Source organism: Tursiops truncatus, chromosome 19 (assembly GCF_011762595.2).
Source record: "Tursiops truncatus isolate mTurTru1 chromosome 19, mTurTru1.mat.Y, whole genome shotgun sequence".
Lineage (NCBI taxonomy): Eukaryota > Metazoa > Chordata > Mammalia > Artiodactyla > Delphinidae > Tursiops > Tursiops truncatus.
In genome coordinates, this window is record NC_047052.1 from 3,848,183 (window position 1) to 3,864,896 (window position 16,714).

The 16,714-nt window shown below is 58.7% G+C and overlaps 1 protein-coding gene across 3 annotated transcripts in view; it reads right to left on the reverse strand.

Moving 5' to 3' along the window:
• The window catches only part of GSE1 (Gse1 coiled-coil protein), a 413,117-nt gene extending 409,018 nt beyond the window's left edge, over positions 1–4,099 (reverse strand). Inside the window, exon 1 of one of the 3 annotated variants that reach the window (XM_073796392.1) lies at positions 1,667–4,099. In XM_073796392.1, coding sequence (XP_073652493.1) covers positions 1,667–3,994 — 2,328 coding nt within the window. In that variant the 5' untranslated portion in view covers positions 3,995–4,099. The remainder of the gene's footprint in view (positions 1–1,666) is intronic. The other 2 variants (XM_033844481.2, XM_073796391.1) reach the window with 2 other exon arrangements.
• Between the last annotated feature and the right edge of the window lie 12,615 nt (positions 4,100–16,714).

The following is a 16,714-nucleotide window of genomic DNA, read 5'->3' on the forward strand; positions in this document are numbered from 1 at the left end:
ATCTGAGAGGCCTCACGGGGGGTGCTTTGATGACCTCACGCCCACCACCGCCAAGCTGAAAATCTGTACCCACCCTGCAGAATCCACCTGCATCCTGGAACAATGTGCCCCAACACGTGGGGAGGACACAAGGGCGCCACTCTATGCCAAGCACCTGACTTGCCGGAAGCATTCAAATGCCCCGATTCATTTAATTCTCAGGATGGCCCCTCGAGGCAGGTGATACTTATTTCCACTCCCCAGCTTAAAGAAATGATCTCAGGGAGGCTGAGACGCGTCCTCCCTGGCGCTCAGTTAACAAGAGAAAGGGTAGGATTGGAACCCGGCTCTGTGCTGGTCAGCCAGGCTCTTCTCCCAGGCCCGGCCCTTCCGGGAGCCGTAGGTCAGATTCCCAGCAGCAGACGCGCGGGCTGCGCTGCCGCACACCGCGAACAAGGGGTTTAGCATCCACGGTGCGGGGGTGGCAGGCTTGTCCGTTTAAAACGAGAGGCCCTCCAAAAACAGCTCTAAAGACAAAAGCCCCCAAACCAGACCAAAGCCCCCCAAAGACAGCACTGAGTCCAAAGGGGCCGTTGACATCCAAAGAACCCTGGGCAGAGCGTGAAGGCGTCGGGGCCGGACATCTACTTTATAGACGCAACCACCGTGAGTGAACACGTAACCCAGAACCCCACACGTGTGCACACGCGTGGATGCCTGGGAGGCAGGATCAGAAGCCTCTCAGGCAGACGCGACACCCACTCCTGGACGGGCGGAGACACCCTTCCCTGTTCACAGGTCCCTCCTCCAGCCCCACGCCAGCGGCTACCACTCCAGGTGTCTGATTAAGACAAGCCAGTGTCACCAGCTTTGGTGGAAACTAGGATTTCTGGCTCCGGTGGCCATGACGGTGATGACAACTCAGAGACGTCTGCTTCCCCAGACCCACCGGGAGCAGGTCCTGCTTCGGCCTTTGCAAAGCCAGATAGAAAATTAACTGCGCCCCGTCTGGCTCCTCCCGGGCAGGCAGCGTGAAGGCAGGCGCCTTATAAACAGGGCGCACGCCAGGCCTCCCACCCTCCGCCTGCACAGCTGACTTGCAGAAAAGAAAGACTCTCTTCCCACCGGGAGAAATGTCTGTTTGGGCCACTGTCCCCTGGGTCCCAAAGCCCCATGTCTGGAAATCCATCTCCAGCTGCTATTGAGCAACCAGAGAGCCTCAAAGGAAAGGTGTGAACTTGGGTGGGAAATTCTGGAAAAGCTAAGCTGAGCGGGAACAAGAGGAGAGAGGAACTTCGGATGTGTTTAAACCGGGTAAGTACGGAGACCTCTCGGTGACCTGCATGGCTGGACTAATTACCAATGTTATCAGGCGGATGACAGACGTGCCCCGAACTTCCTCTGTTTGATAGATTCCGCTGCAAACACACTCAAGTTCAGGCCCATGCCTGCTGTTCCCAGCAGTGCCCTATTCTTCCACAGGACCACTCTCGGCCCCCAGCTCCCCCGACCTGCCACATGCCTCCAGGCCAACGCACCCACCAAGCACTAGCGGGGTGACCCCGGAGGGCACCTCTTGCTGGAACACACCACACAGAATCGGTGCAAACTCCTCCCTGGCAGAAGAGAAAACAACATCTCTTCCTTCCCTGCTGGGACTTCAGAGAATGACACGAGAACTGCTTACCTTCCTCGCAGCTGCCACTGGGGAGCTCCAGCCCACGGGTCCCTGGCGGGTGAGCCCTTGGCCAGCACACACCAGGGTCCCGCACTCTGTGCAGGCGCCGATTATCAGCTGCCGGCCATCGTCCACTAAGAGGCTGTGGCTCGCTCGCAGGGTGTAGAGAAACAAGGGCAGCCGGGCGACCCGCACGGCCTTCAGCCCGAGACACCGCTTCTTCTCCTGCCGGCAGAAGAAGCACACGAACGTCTCCACTTGGTACTGCCGAGACCAGGGGCTGACGGCGTGCTGGGTGCCGCGGGCCTCGTGCTGCAGCCACTGGCCCAGCAGGTCGTGGTAGCAAAGCACGCAGGTGGCCACCAGGCCGGTGGAGTCGGCAGGCCTGGCGCGCGGGGCGGGCGGATAGACGGTGAGGAAGGGAAAGAAGGGCTCTTTCTCGCCCAAGCGGCTGGAAGGGTTCACGTTGAGCTGGAACTCCTTCCCAGGGCCCAGCTCAGCCCCGCAGATGTAGCAGATGGACGCCGGGCTGCCCTGGGCCGACGCGGGCGGCTCGGAGAGAGCAGGGTCTGAGGCCGAGAAAGCCTGGTGGTACCTGCCCAGGAAGCCCTGCACGGAGGTGATGAGCTCCTCGTTCTGGCAGGCCCGGTACAGGGCCCAGACGTCCTCCAGGACGCTGAAGCACTTCGGGCAGCTGCGGACCTCACAGCGCTTGTTGGGGCCCTGGGCATTGGGGGGGCAGGGCAGGAGGCTGAGGAAGGGGAAATGCATGGAGCCCCTGGTGTTGCCATTGAGCATCCTGGAGGCTACTGCCCGGGCACCCTGGGTACAGTCCTCCCCGCAGAGGTAGCACGCCTCTGGCAGGGCCCCGGCGGGTGGGCCCTCTTCCCTCTGGAGCCTCCTGCCCTTGGAGGCCATGCCGGGGGCGTGGCTGTTCAGGGGCACCACGTAGAGCCTCTGCAGGACGGGCACATCGGCCAGCTCGAAGCTCTGCCACTGCTGCATGAGGGACGAGAAGCAGCAGGGGCACACCAGGGTGCTGCCGCCCTCGCTGATGGGCTGTGCTCCCGGGGGTGGGCTGTGCAGCCACAGGAAGGGGAAGAAAGGGACCTGGGCCAGCTTCTCCTGCTTCTGCACGTGGATCTGGTGCTGCGAGGCCGGGGACAGCGCCGACCCGCAGATGTAGCAGCAAAGGCCCTCTGGTGGGGCGGCCCGGCTCTCCAGGGGAGCTCGGGGCACGCGGCCGCCACCGTTTTCTGTGTCTCCGGGGCCACGGGGGCCTGAGGAAGGCTCTTCCTGGTGGCCCTCCTCCTCACTGGTGATGTTGACGTCACTGTCCTCAGACACGCAGCAGCCCCCGCGGGTCTCCCCCAGCGGCCTGCTCTCAGGAGTCTTGGCGGCCCTGCCGGAAGGGGCTCCTCTCATGCTCTCTGCAGGGGCCACCTGGACTGCAGGCCCTTGCCAAGGGTCCTGAATGCCCCTCAGGACGCTGGCCCGGGCCTCCGGGACCCAGTGCCTCCCATGGCCCTTCCGCCGGCGCCGGATGCCCGCCTTGGGCTCCCCGTCCACTCGGAGCTTCGAAGGGACCTCCTCCTTTTCCACGTCCCCCGCTGCGGTGGTCTCTGCGCCCTGTCCGGGAGAAGGGCCCGGCGCCAGCCTCCACTCCGGGCAGCGGCCCCCGCGAGGCCCGGGCCCCGGGGCAGCCCGAGCCGCCGGCGCCCCGTGCTGGTGGGGACTGGCGGCGTCGCGCGCGGCAGGGTCGGGCTCGGAGAGGGGGTCGGTGTCCGACAGCTCCGACAGCTCTGAGTCTCGAGGCTCCTCAGCGGCCGCGCGGGGCCCGGGGCCACCGCCGCTGCCACCGTCGTCGTCGTCTTCGTCGCCGGCCGCAGCGCCCAGCGCGTAGGCGACGTTCCACTCGCGGGGGGCCCCGGCACCCCCGCGGCGTCCGCCCGCACCCGCGTCGCACTGGTGGGGCCGCTTGAGCCAGTACATGCGCTTGTCCACGGGCGTGCGGGCGCGCTCGAAGGCGGCCCACTGCTCGCCCAGGAAGCATCGGCACACGGCGCACACCAGCACGCAGCCGTCGGCCGGGGACAGCTCGCGCGCGCCGGGCGCCGGCTCCTGCTGCTGCAGGAACGGGAAGAAGGGCTGCGCCGGGGCCCCCACGCCCGCCGCCGGCTGCTTCACCTGCAGCTTCAGCTCCTTGCCGCGCCCGATGCCGCCGCCGCAGATGAAGCAGGAAAGAGGCGCGCCGCCGCCGCCGCCGCCCGCCGCCCGCTCGCCCACCGCTGCCATGAGCCGCTGCTTGCGGGAGACCGGCGCCGGCCGCCCGCTCATGGCCGCGCCGCGCCGCCCGCCCGGGGCCCCGCGCGCCCCGAGCCGCCCTCACCGCCCACCGCCGCCGCCGGGCCCAACTTGGAGCATGTGTGCGCGCTGCAAAGTTTGGCGGCGGGCGGCCGGCGCGGGCGCTCGGCCGCTCGCAGAGGCGCCCCCCCCGGCCGGCCGAGCCCCCGGCGGCGCCGCGGCGAGCGCGCCCGGAACGCAGCGGCGGCGGCGGCGGCGGCGGCAGCGGCGGGCCCGGGGCGGCTGGAGCGGCAGCCGCATGTGCGAGCTCCGGCGCCTGCCAAAGCGTTGGGTCATTTAATTGGGGAGGAGGGAGGCGGGGCGGCGGGCGGCGCGGAGGGAGGAGGGGAGGAGAAGGGCGGGAGGGCGGGAGCACGGCGGGCGGGGGGGGGGAATCCCTCCCTTACGCTTCCTCCCCTCCCTTTCCCTCCCCTCTGCCCGCCCCCCTCCTCGTCCTCCTCCTTCTCAGCCCTGCCTCCCCCTCTCTTCCACCCCCCCCCCCCCCCCCCGCGTCCCAAACTGCGCACAATAGCTCGCCGGCTCCTCTATCTATTTTGTGTCCGGCCGGGAGCCGCGCTCGATGATTCATTGCACCAATTAGGGGTGCTCTCCTGCAAGCCCGGCGCGAGCCCTCTGAAGGGTCTCCTCGGGGACCCGCGGAAACCCATCAGCCGCTAGAGCTGGTCTTTAAGTAAAGGTCAAGCAGGACGCGGGAGGAGCCAGGTAAGGACGCGCCCGGCGTCCCCCGGAGACCGAGGAGCCCGGCGAGGAAGGGCAGCTCTCCGGAGGGGCAGCCTCCGCCCCCAAGTAGGGACGCCGCCAAATGAGCTGGGGCGGCCCCGGCCCCCTCCCCATTCTAAAGGGCCTTTTACAGCCCTGAAGAGCCCTGGTTTGGGGGCACCTCTCAGGGCCCAGGGTTCTAATCTTGGTGACAGAGGGACCAGGAGCTGTCCCCTATCCCCCAGAACACATTAGCGAATGCACCGTCCTGGCCCTCCCCACCTTCGGCCAGGGGCAGAAAGGGTCCTGTATGCCTGAGCTGTGTGTTCCAGGGCAAATGACTTGACAACTCTGGGCCCTTTCTTCCTCTTCTTAAGCAGGAGCTCTGGCAGGGGATTAACTGTTTCCATGTATTTACTTACCTATGTATAGATACATGTATTTATTAAACAGAGAGAGAGAGAGACCTCAGTACGTGTCAGGGGCAGAATCTAAGCACTTTATACACATCTGCTCAGTCGCTCCTCCCAATCACTCTGGGTTAAGTGCCGTGATCGGCCCATTCTACAGATGAGAAAGAAGAGACACTGAGCATTAAGGTACTCTTCAGGAGTGGCGGAGCTGGGATTCAGACGCCAGCAGCCGGCTCCAGGGCCCTGTTCTCAACTCCCCGGCTGTGCAGCGTCACTAAGCAAACGTCTGGTCCCCGTCATCCGTCTGCTGATGGAGACTGTCCACGGCAGGAGACACAGCCAGGACCTCTCCATCCTCCCTGCCGCTCTGGCTCCAGCTGGGAGGCCTTGTGCAAATCCAGGCCTCTCTGGGCCTCACATTTCCCATCTGCAAAATGCCCACCTTCCAGCTTCAAAGATCTACGAGTCTCTGATTTCTGAGCACTGAACAGTCGTCCCAACCTGCCAGCTGGACCCCAGAGTCAGCCCGGGGACAAAGGTGCCAGGTGAGCCCCTCTGCCCTCTGGGGCACTGATGTGTAAGTAAAACTAGGCTTCCTCTTGGCACGGAGGAGGGCCATGCATTATAAATAAATGGAACAAGAGAAAAGGGCCACCTCTTTGGAATCCCTGGTGGATATTCCAGGGATCGCAGTCCAGGGGTCAACAGGAAAGTCACCATCATCATCATGGCCAGAAATGCAGGACTGCGGGTCCTCACGCTGGCCAGAGAAAAGGCTGTGTCAGCAAAACTGTCCCGAAGGAATGTTGGGGGCAGGGCGAAGGGGCTTCCCCGCTTCTGGCATTTTTTTTTTTTTTTTTTTTTTTTTTAATACCTGCTGCGAGGAGGGGGCCTGATTAGGAAGACTTTAAAGGGTGAGGCCTGTTTAACTGTGTCCTAGCACGTCTCTCAAGCTCCACGCAGACCGAGAGCTTGCTGGGAAAACAATCCCTGGCTCAGGAAAGGCAGGTCCTCTATGGAGTTGCACGTGGGTCGCCTAAGGCTTGGCACATGCCGCTCCTTGTTTCAAATGCTTTTCCAGGCTGTCTTTGTGAAGCCAGCTCCTCTCCTCTTTAAGGTCTTGGCTGCAGTATCTCCTCCCAGAGGACTCCATGCTTTGTTCATCTAAAGCTGCTTCCCCTGGCATTCTCGGTCTCAGCTCATCGGCATGGGAGTTTGCCATCGATTTTATTGTTCTCTTGTCTATTCTCTGTCTGGTTTCCCCAGGAGCCTGGTTGCTCCCTCCTGTGGGAAGCAGGTCTGTCTTGCTCACTGTGTAGATTCCAGGGCCTGGCTCACTGCCTGGGTGCCACACACCTGGGTTCCAATCCTGTCCCATCCCTCTCGAGCTGTGTGAGCCTTGGGCAAACCTGTTAGCTCCCTGAGCCTCAGTTTTCTGCTCTGTGCAACGGGCGAGAATCACAGGGGCCTGGCACGTCGTAGGTGACTCTGTACGCGTGTGCGTGTTCACCCTTCCTGGCTCTGTCCAGTGGCTGACGAGGTTCTGCTACTGTCTGTCTGCACTCCGAGGTGAGGGGGGCGCTGTGGTGAGGCCACACACACGGTCTGAGGGAGGAGGGCCACAGGGGTCAACAGGACCAAGAGGGAGGTGGATTTTGGCTAAGCTGGAATCATCCAGAGAGTGTCCTGAGTACGTGCCACACGTGTGAAAGTTCGTGTATACATGTGTTGGTGTGTGCAGATGTGTGCATGTGTATGCGTGTGTACATGCACGCAGGCCTGCCTTCACATGAGTGTGCACGTGTTAGTGTGTGCATTCCTGTGCGTGTGAATGCATGTGTTCGTGCGTGTGCCTATGTGTGTGTATAAGCAGGCCGCGAGTGGGAGGAGAAAGACATCCACTGCATGTTTCTGTTTCGTTCACTGACCCGGTGACTCAGGAAAGCCCCTGGGCACAGGTCTCGGGAGCCGGGGAGCAGGTGAGCACAGATCAGAGGAGGAGAAAGGCAGGTGATGACGGCTGGTCATTTGTGGACGGGTGACCGGGCTGGGGACACTGGCGCAGCCCGACACACCACAAGGACATCACAGCTCTGCCGTTTACGAGCTGTGTGGCCTTGGCCTACTGCTTAATCTCTCTGAGCCTCGGCTGCCCCATCTACAAAACAAGGATAACGAAACGATGCACCCCACGGGGCTGGGAGAAAGGTGAAGTGAGACGGTCCAGGCAGAGCACACCCTCCGGACGCAGACCCATGTGCTTGTGCACATGGGTCGATGGTGAAGCATACACAGTCCCTGGTGAATTTCTGCGGCGAGCCAGCGAGGTAGATTCTGTTACGTCCTCAGTTTCCAGGTGAGGAGACAGAGAAAGGAAGTAGAGGCCCAAGGTCACGCAGCAGGTAGAGCTGGGGCTGGAGCCCAGGCGGTGTGTCTCTGTCACTCCCTGGCTTTGTTGTCCCTTAGCTTTGCCCCGAGCCCCGCGATGCCAGCCTGTCCTCACACATGTCCCCACTTTCACACCTAAAGCGACTGAGACACAAAACAGGCTGTGTGTGTGCCAGAGACACGGGGCAATCTCAAGGTTCATGCGTATCAACTTCATATCAGAGCCACGGCCTCCAGACCCCAGCAGAGCCAGCTCCTGGCTTCCCTCTGAGCCCCGCAGCCCTCCCTGCAGCTGGGGAGAGGGTGCCAGGCTCCCCCTAGACCACATGGATTGCCATCCAGCCCTCTCCATCCTCATTCCTAGGACTCAAACGCGATGGACTTGAAGAGCAGCGACAGATGCTCCCAGGCGGCCCCGGCACTGGGAATGGGGAGAGAACGCCCACCTCGGGTCTATAGGAGACCAGGAGGCCGTGAGCCTGGAATATCCGGGCACCTCTCAAATTTGCGGCTTCCTGTAGGGTCGTCTTGGCCCAGGAACTACGGGAATCTGCCCTCGCCCTGCGGGGGAGAGCAAAGCTTCCAGGCTCCGAGCACTCATCACACGTTGGATTATGTGTCTGTCTCTGGGTGACTTCCCTCGCTGTGTCCCACAGCGTTACAAGGCCGGGGACATAGCTGGGGCCCAATCCATGCTGAAACATGGGATACCAGACTCTATCCAAAACCTCACAGTGCCTTCCAAGTTCCAGGATCTCCTGCCAGCTTCCAGTCTTTCATTCTTTTGAGTGCCAGCAATCCAGACTAAAGCCTTCCATGTGCCCCCAGCTCCCCGCACCAACCCTGCGGTACCTCACCGGTACCCTTCTCCGTTTCCTCCTCTCTCTACACTGCGAAAGGTCCTCTGGCTCCTCTCCCAGGACCCATTCACCTTCGGAGGCTGGTCCATCGTTCCTCTTTCAGAGGCTACGTGTGCTGTGTGTTGGCCTCTGGTTCACTGGGGACCAGAAAAACAAAATTTATCATCTGACTGTCGTATTTTTTTTTCTTTCCATTTTTTTTTTTTTCCCCGTAAGAATGAAGCAAGCACTTCTCCTCTGTGCTCAGAAAGAGCTTCAAACATGGCAGGCCACAGGCAAAAGCATATCCTCCTCCTCAGAGGGAAGGAATGCAACCGTTAACAATAAAAAAAAAAAAAAATCCCTGGGATTTATGGAGGCCTTGGGTTTAGGAGCTGCCTCACATCCGTTAGCTTGTAATGACACAGAGATCCAGGGGGGGGCGAAGCAGGATCCACCAGCTCCATCTAAGAGACGGAGAAGCTGAGGCTGCAGAGCGCGGTTCTGGGGGACCAGGAGAAGCCCCCAGCTGCCGAGGCTGGTGAGATATCCTTGCCTTTGTATGTGGAAACTGGGCTGATTTGTTCACTTTAAACATTAAAAATATACGGAGTGTTCGGTGACCCTGGCTTCGCATCCCTTCTGCTTTCAGATGCAGGAGTGTCAGAGGGTGGAAGTAGGAGGCCCACTTCCCATCTCTGGGGTCTGAGACGGCCAATGCAGGAGCATTTTGTAAGCTGCAAAGGGCTTTGTTTAAAAAAAATCACTGCTTGCATGACACAATTAAGGATCGGAGCACAGGGTACTGAGTCTAAGAGCAGATTTCAGGTGCCCCTGAAATCTTGCCTTGCTCCCGTGAACCTGAAAAAGAATCCGGAGGCAAACAGCCCAGGTTCCCCCTCTGGCGACACCCTCGGCCCCGCCTCCTCCATCTCGAAACCTGAGGCCACTGCCGTGAACTTCAGGGCCTCGTAAAACTCCTTTGATAAATGATCACCAGGGTGGACCTGCCACTGGGGATGATGGGACAAACACGCCACATAAATCTTGAGGGTACTCAGAGACTCCCCGGCTGCTGGTTTCTCAACAGACCCCTGATTTGCAGCGCAAAATCCACAGTAATCATTCATGTGGTTGGCTCCCCGCCTTCCAAGCTGGGGAGGTTTTGGAGAAGGTAGGAAATAGGTGGGTGGGGGAGGGGTGGGGGGAAAAGTAGACAGTAGCAACCCCATGTTGTCTTAAGAGTCCCCAGCATGCAACGGGCGCTCAGTATGGCCCAGTTCATGTCCTCCAGTGTGCACTGACAGCAGCTCAGGTATACTGTGTGCTGACGAAATGCCAGGCGCTATGTCCAGCATTTACATCATCACCTAGTTTAGATCTCACGACAGCCCGAAAAACAGGCGTTATTGTTGACTCGATTGTACCGACGGGGACCCTGAGGCTCTGAACGGTGAACACGCGTCCCCGAGGTCCCAGAGCTCAGCTGGTAGGGCTGGATGCAAACCCAGGCAGTCTGGCCCAAGAGCCTTGCTCTAATCCATGCTGCTAACTGTGTGCCCAGCTCCTGGCCTGCCGGGCCAGCCTCCCCTGATTCTTGTCCTTGGCTGGGTCCGGCCAGGGAGGCTAAGGGTAGGGTTTGCCAGACGCCTTCGAGCCCTGCCTGTGGCTCCACCAGCGGCCACAGCCCAGCTTCCCCTGACCCTCAGCAGCCCAGGCTCTCAGGCCCCGGAATACTCGGTGGGCTGCGGCCGGGTCCTCAGCGCTGGCTAATGGCGGGGCGGGGGTGGTGCGGCAGCCACAGATCCCTTCCAGCTGTTCCTCTGAGTCACTGAAGGATGTTCCAAAGCCCACGGCCAGCCCGCCTGCCCTGGTCTTTCATTTCTGCGGTTGGTTGGTACTGGACTCCTTGATGGGGATGCAAAGCAGGACTGAAGCGTGTGTCCAACCCTCAACCAGGGTGCAGTGATTTTTAAAAGCTCTCATGAGGGGACTTCCCTGGTGGTCCAGTGGTTAAGAATCCACCTTCCAATGCAGGGGACGCAGGTTTGATCCCTGGTTGGGGAACTAAGATTCCAACATGCCGTGGGGCAACTAAGCCCGTGCACCACAACTAGGGAGCCCGCGTGCCGCAACTACTGAGCCTGCACACTCTGGTGCCCACGCCACGAGAGAGCCTGCAGGCCGCAGCAAATATACCACGTGCCACAACTAAGACCCAATGCAGCCAAATAAATATTAAAAAAAAAAAAAGACTCCCAGACCTAGTTCTAAAATAAATAAATAAATAAATAAATAAAAACCCTCGTTAGGTTTTTACATATAGAAAAGTGTGTCCATGTACATATAGAACCGTGGGCATCATGATACGGGTCCAGCTTGCAGAATTTTCATAGACTGAGCACAGCTGTGTCATCAACACCCAGAAATAAGGCGCGTCCAGCCTCCCGGCAGCTCCCCTCGCGTCCTAGTCTAGGCCCTACACCCCTATCAAGGGTAACGACTCACAGCCAGCATGCCAGGCCCCGGCTTCTAAGGCCGAACTGTTTGGGGTGGTTTTTTTAGCAGCATTATTGAGATATAATTCACATACCACACCATCCACCAATTCAACGGTGGATGGTTCAATGGCTTTCCGTCTACTTAGAGCTCTGCCACCATGACCAGAATCAATTTTAGAACATTTTCGCTGCCCCCAAAAGAAACCCCATGTCCACGAGCTGTCACCTCTAGATCCCTCCAGCCCCTGCACGACCACTCATCCACCTTCCGTCTCTCTGGATTTACCCATCCTGGAGAATTCATGTAAATGGCATCACCCAACACGTGGTCTTTTGTGACTGGCGGCTTTCCCCGAGCACGTTGTTTTCAGTGTTCAGCCACGTTGTAGCCTGTGTCAGTTGTCAGTACAGACCGCCCTTGTCTTTTATATAAACAGAAGTGTATCATATGCAGTCTCTGAGTCTGGCTTGTGGCTCTATGTTGTGTCTGTGAAATTCTCCCGTTTCTGCACCTAGAGGCGCCCGATTCTTTTCCTTGCTATGTAGTATTCCACGGATTTGTTTACCATAATTTATCCATTCCACTGTTGACTGGCTTTGGGGTAGTTCCCATTTTAGGCTAACGTGGACACTGTTTCTCCGAACATTTTCGTCCATGTCTTTCGTTGAAAACACGTGAGGCCGTTTCTGTTGGAGCTGCTGCTAGGGGGTAGGTATATGTTAGATGCCAGTATATACCTAGGATATTCGAAACCACGTTCGTGGTGGCTTGTGGAATTCCCAGGGTTCCCCAGTTCCTGAGCCCGCCTCTGAGCTGCCCACCTATCAGCCTGACCCCGTGGGCCATCTTCCCGCAGGACACCCGCCCCCTGCCTGCCCCAGCAGCCCCCATGCAGCCCACACGGGCCGCAGAGGAAAAGGGCTCGGTGGCTGACATCTTCGCTGGGTTATGGGAGCACGCATGGTTTCTCCACTCTGGCTCTGAAACTGTGTTCCTTTCATAGGCCAGAAATACTTAGGCACGGCTCGCTCTAAAAGGGGAAACACATTTTAAAATTCCAATCTGCCCAGGTCTTAGAATGATTTAGAACATTCCAGCTGTCCAGAGGACAGCACTCACCAGGAACAGTGACTTACAGTCCCCAGTTCCCACTCTGGGTCCCAGCTCCACTCCCTCCTGGGTTCAAAGTGTATTTCTTGAGCTCCTGCCCACCCAGAGGGCTGGGTCAGACGCTGCGCAGGGTCCAAGCAGACAGGCAGCGGGCTGGCTCACCGGGAGGAACATGGGTTTCAGGAGGAGGCGGTCCCAGACCCTCAGCTAGCCAGGCTCTGTTCTAAATCTGTGTACATCCTCTCACTTAATCCTTCCCACGGCCCCATGAGATAGAGGCACAGGTAGTATTTCCACTTTATAGATGAGGACACTGGTGCCGAGAGAGGCTATGCGACTTGCCCAAGGTCACACAGCTTCTAAGCGACAGAGCTGGAATTCAAACCGTTCGGCACTACGCTGCCTCTGGCTTTCACATCTGGACGGAGATCCCAGCCCTGCCACTTATTCTCTGCATGGCCTTGGGCGAGCGGCTGAACTTCTGAGCCATGTTCCCTTAGTCCTTATGAATGCGGAGAATAACCACCCCTGTCGCCCCTCGTTGCCTCGGGGAGATCAAAACACCCCTGAATGTAGACGTGTTGAGAACTCAGCAGGCGATGCACGGGGGCGTCCATTTCTGCACCCCCTCCCCGTAGCTCCCCAACATGGTTCCCGCCTCCAAGAAGTGTATATTTTTGAAGAGTTGAGGCTGTGGGTGGGCCCTGTCCAGCCCACCCCATTTATTGAACAGGTGGAGGGGACGTCCCTGGCGGTCCAGTGGTTAAGCCTCCGTACTTCAACTGCAGGGGGCACGGGTTCGATCCCTGGTCGGGGAAATAAGATCCCAAATGCCACGTGGTGCCGCCAAAAAATTAAAAAAAAAAAAAAAAAAACAGGTGGAGAATCCAAGGCCCAGGGTGTAATACATCGTCCGAGGTCACACGCAGAGTTTCGAGGGGAACTCTCAGCCCATCACTCTTTCACCCTTTGGAAAATGGGGATCCATGGTTTTGAGACCAAGGTGCCCTCACCCAGTCGTTCAAGAACTGCTTGCTGGGACTTCCCTGGTGGCGCAATAGCTAAGAATCCGCCTGCCAGCGCAGGGGATGCAGGTTCGAGCCCTGGTCGGGGAAGATCCCACATGCCACGGAGCAACTAAGCCCGTGCGCCGCAACTACCGAGCCTGCGCTCTAAAGCTTGCAGGCTACAACGACTGAGCCCGTGAGCCACAACTACTGAGCCCGCGCGCCTAGAGCCCGTGCTCCACAACAAGAGGAGCCACTGCCATGAGAAGCCCACGCACCGCAACGAAGAGTAGCCCCCGCTCGCCACAACTAGAGAAAGCCCGCGTGCAGTCACGGAGACCCAACGCAGCCAAAAGTAAATAATTAAAAAAAAAAAAAAAAAACTTCTTGCTGACCCCATCTCTTCCTCGGGACCCCAAAGCTCAGCCCACGTGGTGAGCAGTTCCAGCCTTCAGAGAGAACCAGAGCAAGTCTGATGCTCTGGGCGGCCTCCCAGGGCTCCAGGTTCACCTCCCCTCCCGGAGTGGGGTGGGGGCAGGCATGGAGGCCAGAAGTCAGGCCCGGGTGTCCCGTTGCGACTCTGGCCGGGCACCCCGACTCGCCTTCCAGAAAGACTATCTCCCAGCAGGGCCACCCGGGACCCTGCTCGGTCATCAATATTTATCAGACCTGAAAACTGAGCCGCGAAAAACAGCTGAGAACAGGTGCCACGGTGGCGGGCACCCCAGCCCAGGCTGCAGGCAGCCGGGGGCGCTTAGAGGAGGGCGCGGGGGTGGACGAGGCCAGCTGAGCGCGGGGCGGGGCCCTCATCTGGGGAAAGATGATCAAGGAAGGGGCCGCCTCATTAGAAGAAGCTGGAGCTCTCCTCCTGCTGTGGGCGCGCAGGGCCGGAGCCAGGGGAAGAGTGGGGGCACTGCCAGGCCTCCTGGGGTGGAAGCTGGGAGTTGAGGTGGGTTTGGCAGGGCAGCGATGGCCCCCTACCTACCTGCTTCCCCTATGCGGGTACCTCATATCTGCTCTCCACCCAAGAGCCTCGCGGTGTGATCTGTTCGAAAGTGCAAATCTGGTCGTGGTCTCCTTCTTGCTGCAAATCCTCAGGCTTCACAACTCTCAGGTGACAGATGGAGCTCCCTGTTTCTGGCCCTGCCCACATCTCCAGGAGACCCCAGGACCTCTGGGCCCCTTGTGCCCCGCCCCCCCGGTGCCTTGGCCTTCCCAAGGGGCCCCATGCACTCTGCATCTCAGGGCCTTTGCACATGCCGTTTGGATTGATTGGAACTGGATTCCCTCCCCTCTGTGGCTATTTAATTCCTGCCTGTGCCAGACTTAAGCCATTCTTCACCCTTCTGCTCTGCGGGCCAATCCTGCAAACCACATTGCTCAGGTCCCCCGGCCTCTGCCGTCCCCGGGGTTCAGCCAGTGGAGGCACTGGAGGGACACCCGAGTGTGAGAAGCCGGGGCATCCGTCCTCCCTCTTCCTCTCCCCCCCTCCATCTCTCCCCACCCCCCCCCACCCCCGCTTCAGGCAGTGTCCCTAGAAATGGCTCTGTTTGCTCTGTGACTCCCCTGGCAGCCCCAGTAACTGTGTCCTCTGTGTCCATCCAGCCCGGGGTTGGGGGACAACAGCTTCCTGCAGTTCCTAATCTCCTCTATTTGCTCTTTCAACTACGTTACCACTTTTGTAACCAGGTCCCTCTATTTAATTCCCTCTCTGGAGCCACCTGACACAGGGGCTCCTTCCTGGCTACCATGAGCTCATCCTGCATGAGGATCCAGGTCCCACAGGGCCCTCCCTGGCCCCCCCAGGCCTGGCGCAGGAAATTCTGGGATATGCTGGGTGATTTCTTTTCCTTCTGGGCACCTAGTGCTGTTCGCAATTATGAATTCATGAGTGTGGTTATTCGATTAACATCTCTCTCCTCCCAAATTTGCAAGTTCCATGAGGGTAAGGGCCAGACATCTGTTTCTGCTCCCCACTGTATCTCCAGCACCAGAACCCGGTCTCGTGACCGGCGCCTAGGCACAGGCAGCAAACATTTGCTGAATGAGTGAATGAACAAACGAACAAGGAGAGGTGTGAGGAACTCATTCAGTCAGAACCACTTACTCTAGATGAATCTTTTTTCTGTCTTTCATAAGGTTGCTGGATAGACTGCTTGGAGAAACTCTTCGTTCATTCATTCTAGTACGATTTACTGGGGACTCACTGGGTGCCTGGATGGATGGATGGATGGATGGATGGATGGATGGATACGTGGATAGATGGACGGCAGGAGAGAGGAAGAAAGGATGGGTGGATAAGTACATGAGCGGGAGGGAAGAAGGATTTACTCCTGGAAAAGAGGCAGGCAGGGAGGGGAGACAGACAGGCTGAATGAAGACAAAAGACACAACCATCTTTTGAGAAGCAGCGAGGGGCGGGAAACGCGGCACTCACACGGGAACCTTGTGCTGAGTCCCTGAAAGATGCAGGGAGGTCAGGCTCTGAGAAGGCAGCGGGCTGGGAAAGCAGTTTCTCAATGGAGCAGCAACTCCCTCGTGGTCACCAATATTAATGACTTTGGGTTGCAGAGCCCACTTCCTGCCACAGCTTTGAGGCCAACAGGGCACGCCCGGTAGGGTAGCTCTCGGGCTGCCCTGGAGACACACGACTCCTGAGTTGGCAACTCAGGCTGACATGCCCCTGGCAGCAGGGACAGAGGCAACACTGAGCCCCCGAACACATGTCCAGTAGGAGCTGGACAGCATTTCTCTTCACTCCCGTCCCTGGGACCCAGACAAGCTCAAACTTGACGAGCCCCCGAATCACCCTGACCCGTCGGGCAAGCTGCTGCCCGCGGCACTCCCGGGACCTGGGTCCCGAGGCTGGTGGGAGGCCTGGAAGTCTGCACTGCTTTAATGACCATCCAGGGATTCTGATGCAGGTGGTTCACGAACCACAGCTTGGAAAACACCGATACTGGTGCCATCGCAAATCGTATCAGGAGAGCACAGGGCGGGAGGCGGGGACGCAGCGTGTGCTTGAACTTGGCCGCCAAGGATCCGGGTTCCATCCTGACCCGTCCGGGGGACCCCCTGAGCCTCCGCATCTCCATCTGCCAACCGCATACACCACCAGTGTTCTCCCTCTCCCTGTCGGCGTAAGCATTACGCACCACACACCCGCAGGGAGTGTTACATCCAGCGAACGTAAGCGCGGAACGCATCCACTCAGGAAAAACCGAGTTCACCTCCGCGCCGCAAAGGAATTCCAGAATTCAGAATTCTGTGCGTTTTAGAAACATAAAATGCTACCCAGGCCCAACGTTACCTTATACCTCAGTGGGGTCGGGGGCAGCCCCCTTAACCAAACCCACCGATATTTCTGTACCAAAATATATGAATCTTCACACTAAGGGGGAGCAACAGAGGCTATAAACAGCCTCATGTCAGTTCAAGGCAGATTTCTGCAGCCAAATGAGTTACAGACGAACTTGGCTTTTCCAGCCTTTATGATTTTGCAACTGCGGATAAGGCAGGGATCGCTGTACAAAGATGCGGCCATCCAGAATGATGCTATGAAAAAAAAATCACACACTGGCCACCTCAGTATGGGCTGAGAAGGAAATTCACACCAGATTGTGAGCGTAAAAGAAGAATTTTTTAAAAGTTATTCGGGTGTTCATGGAAAAGAGACCAGAACAGTAGGTATGCCTGACACCTGGGGCTACAGACGGTGGGGTTTTTCGCCTTTTG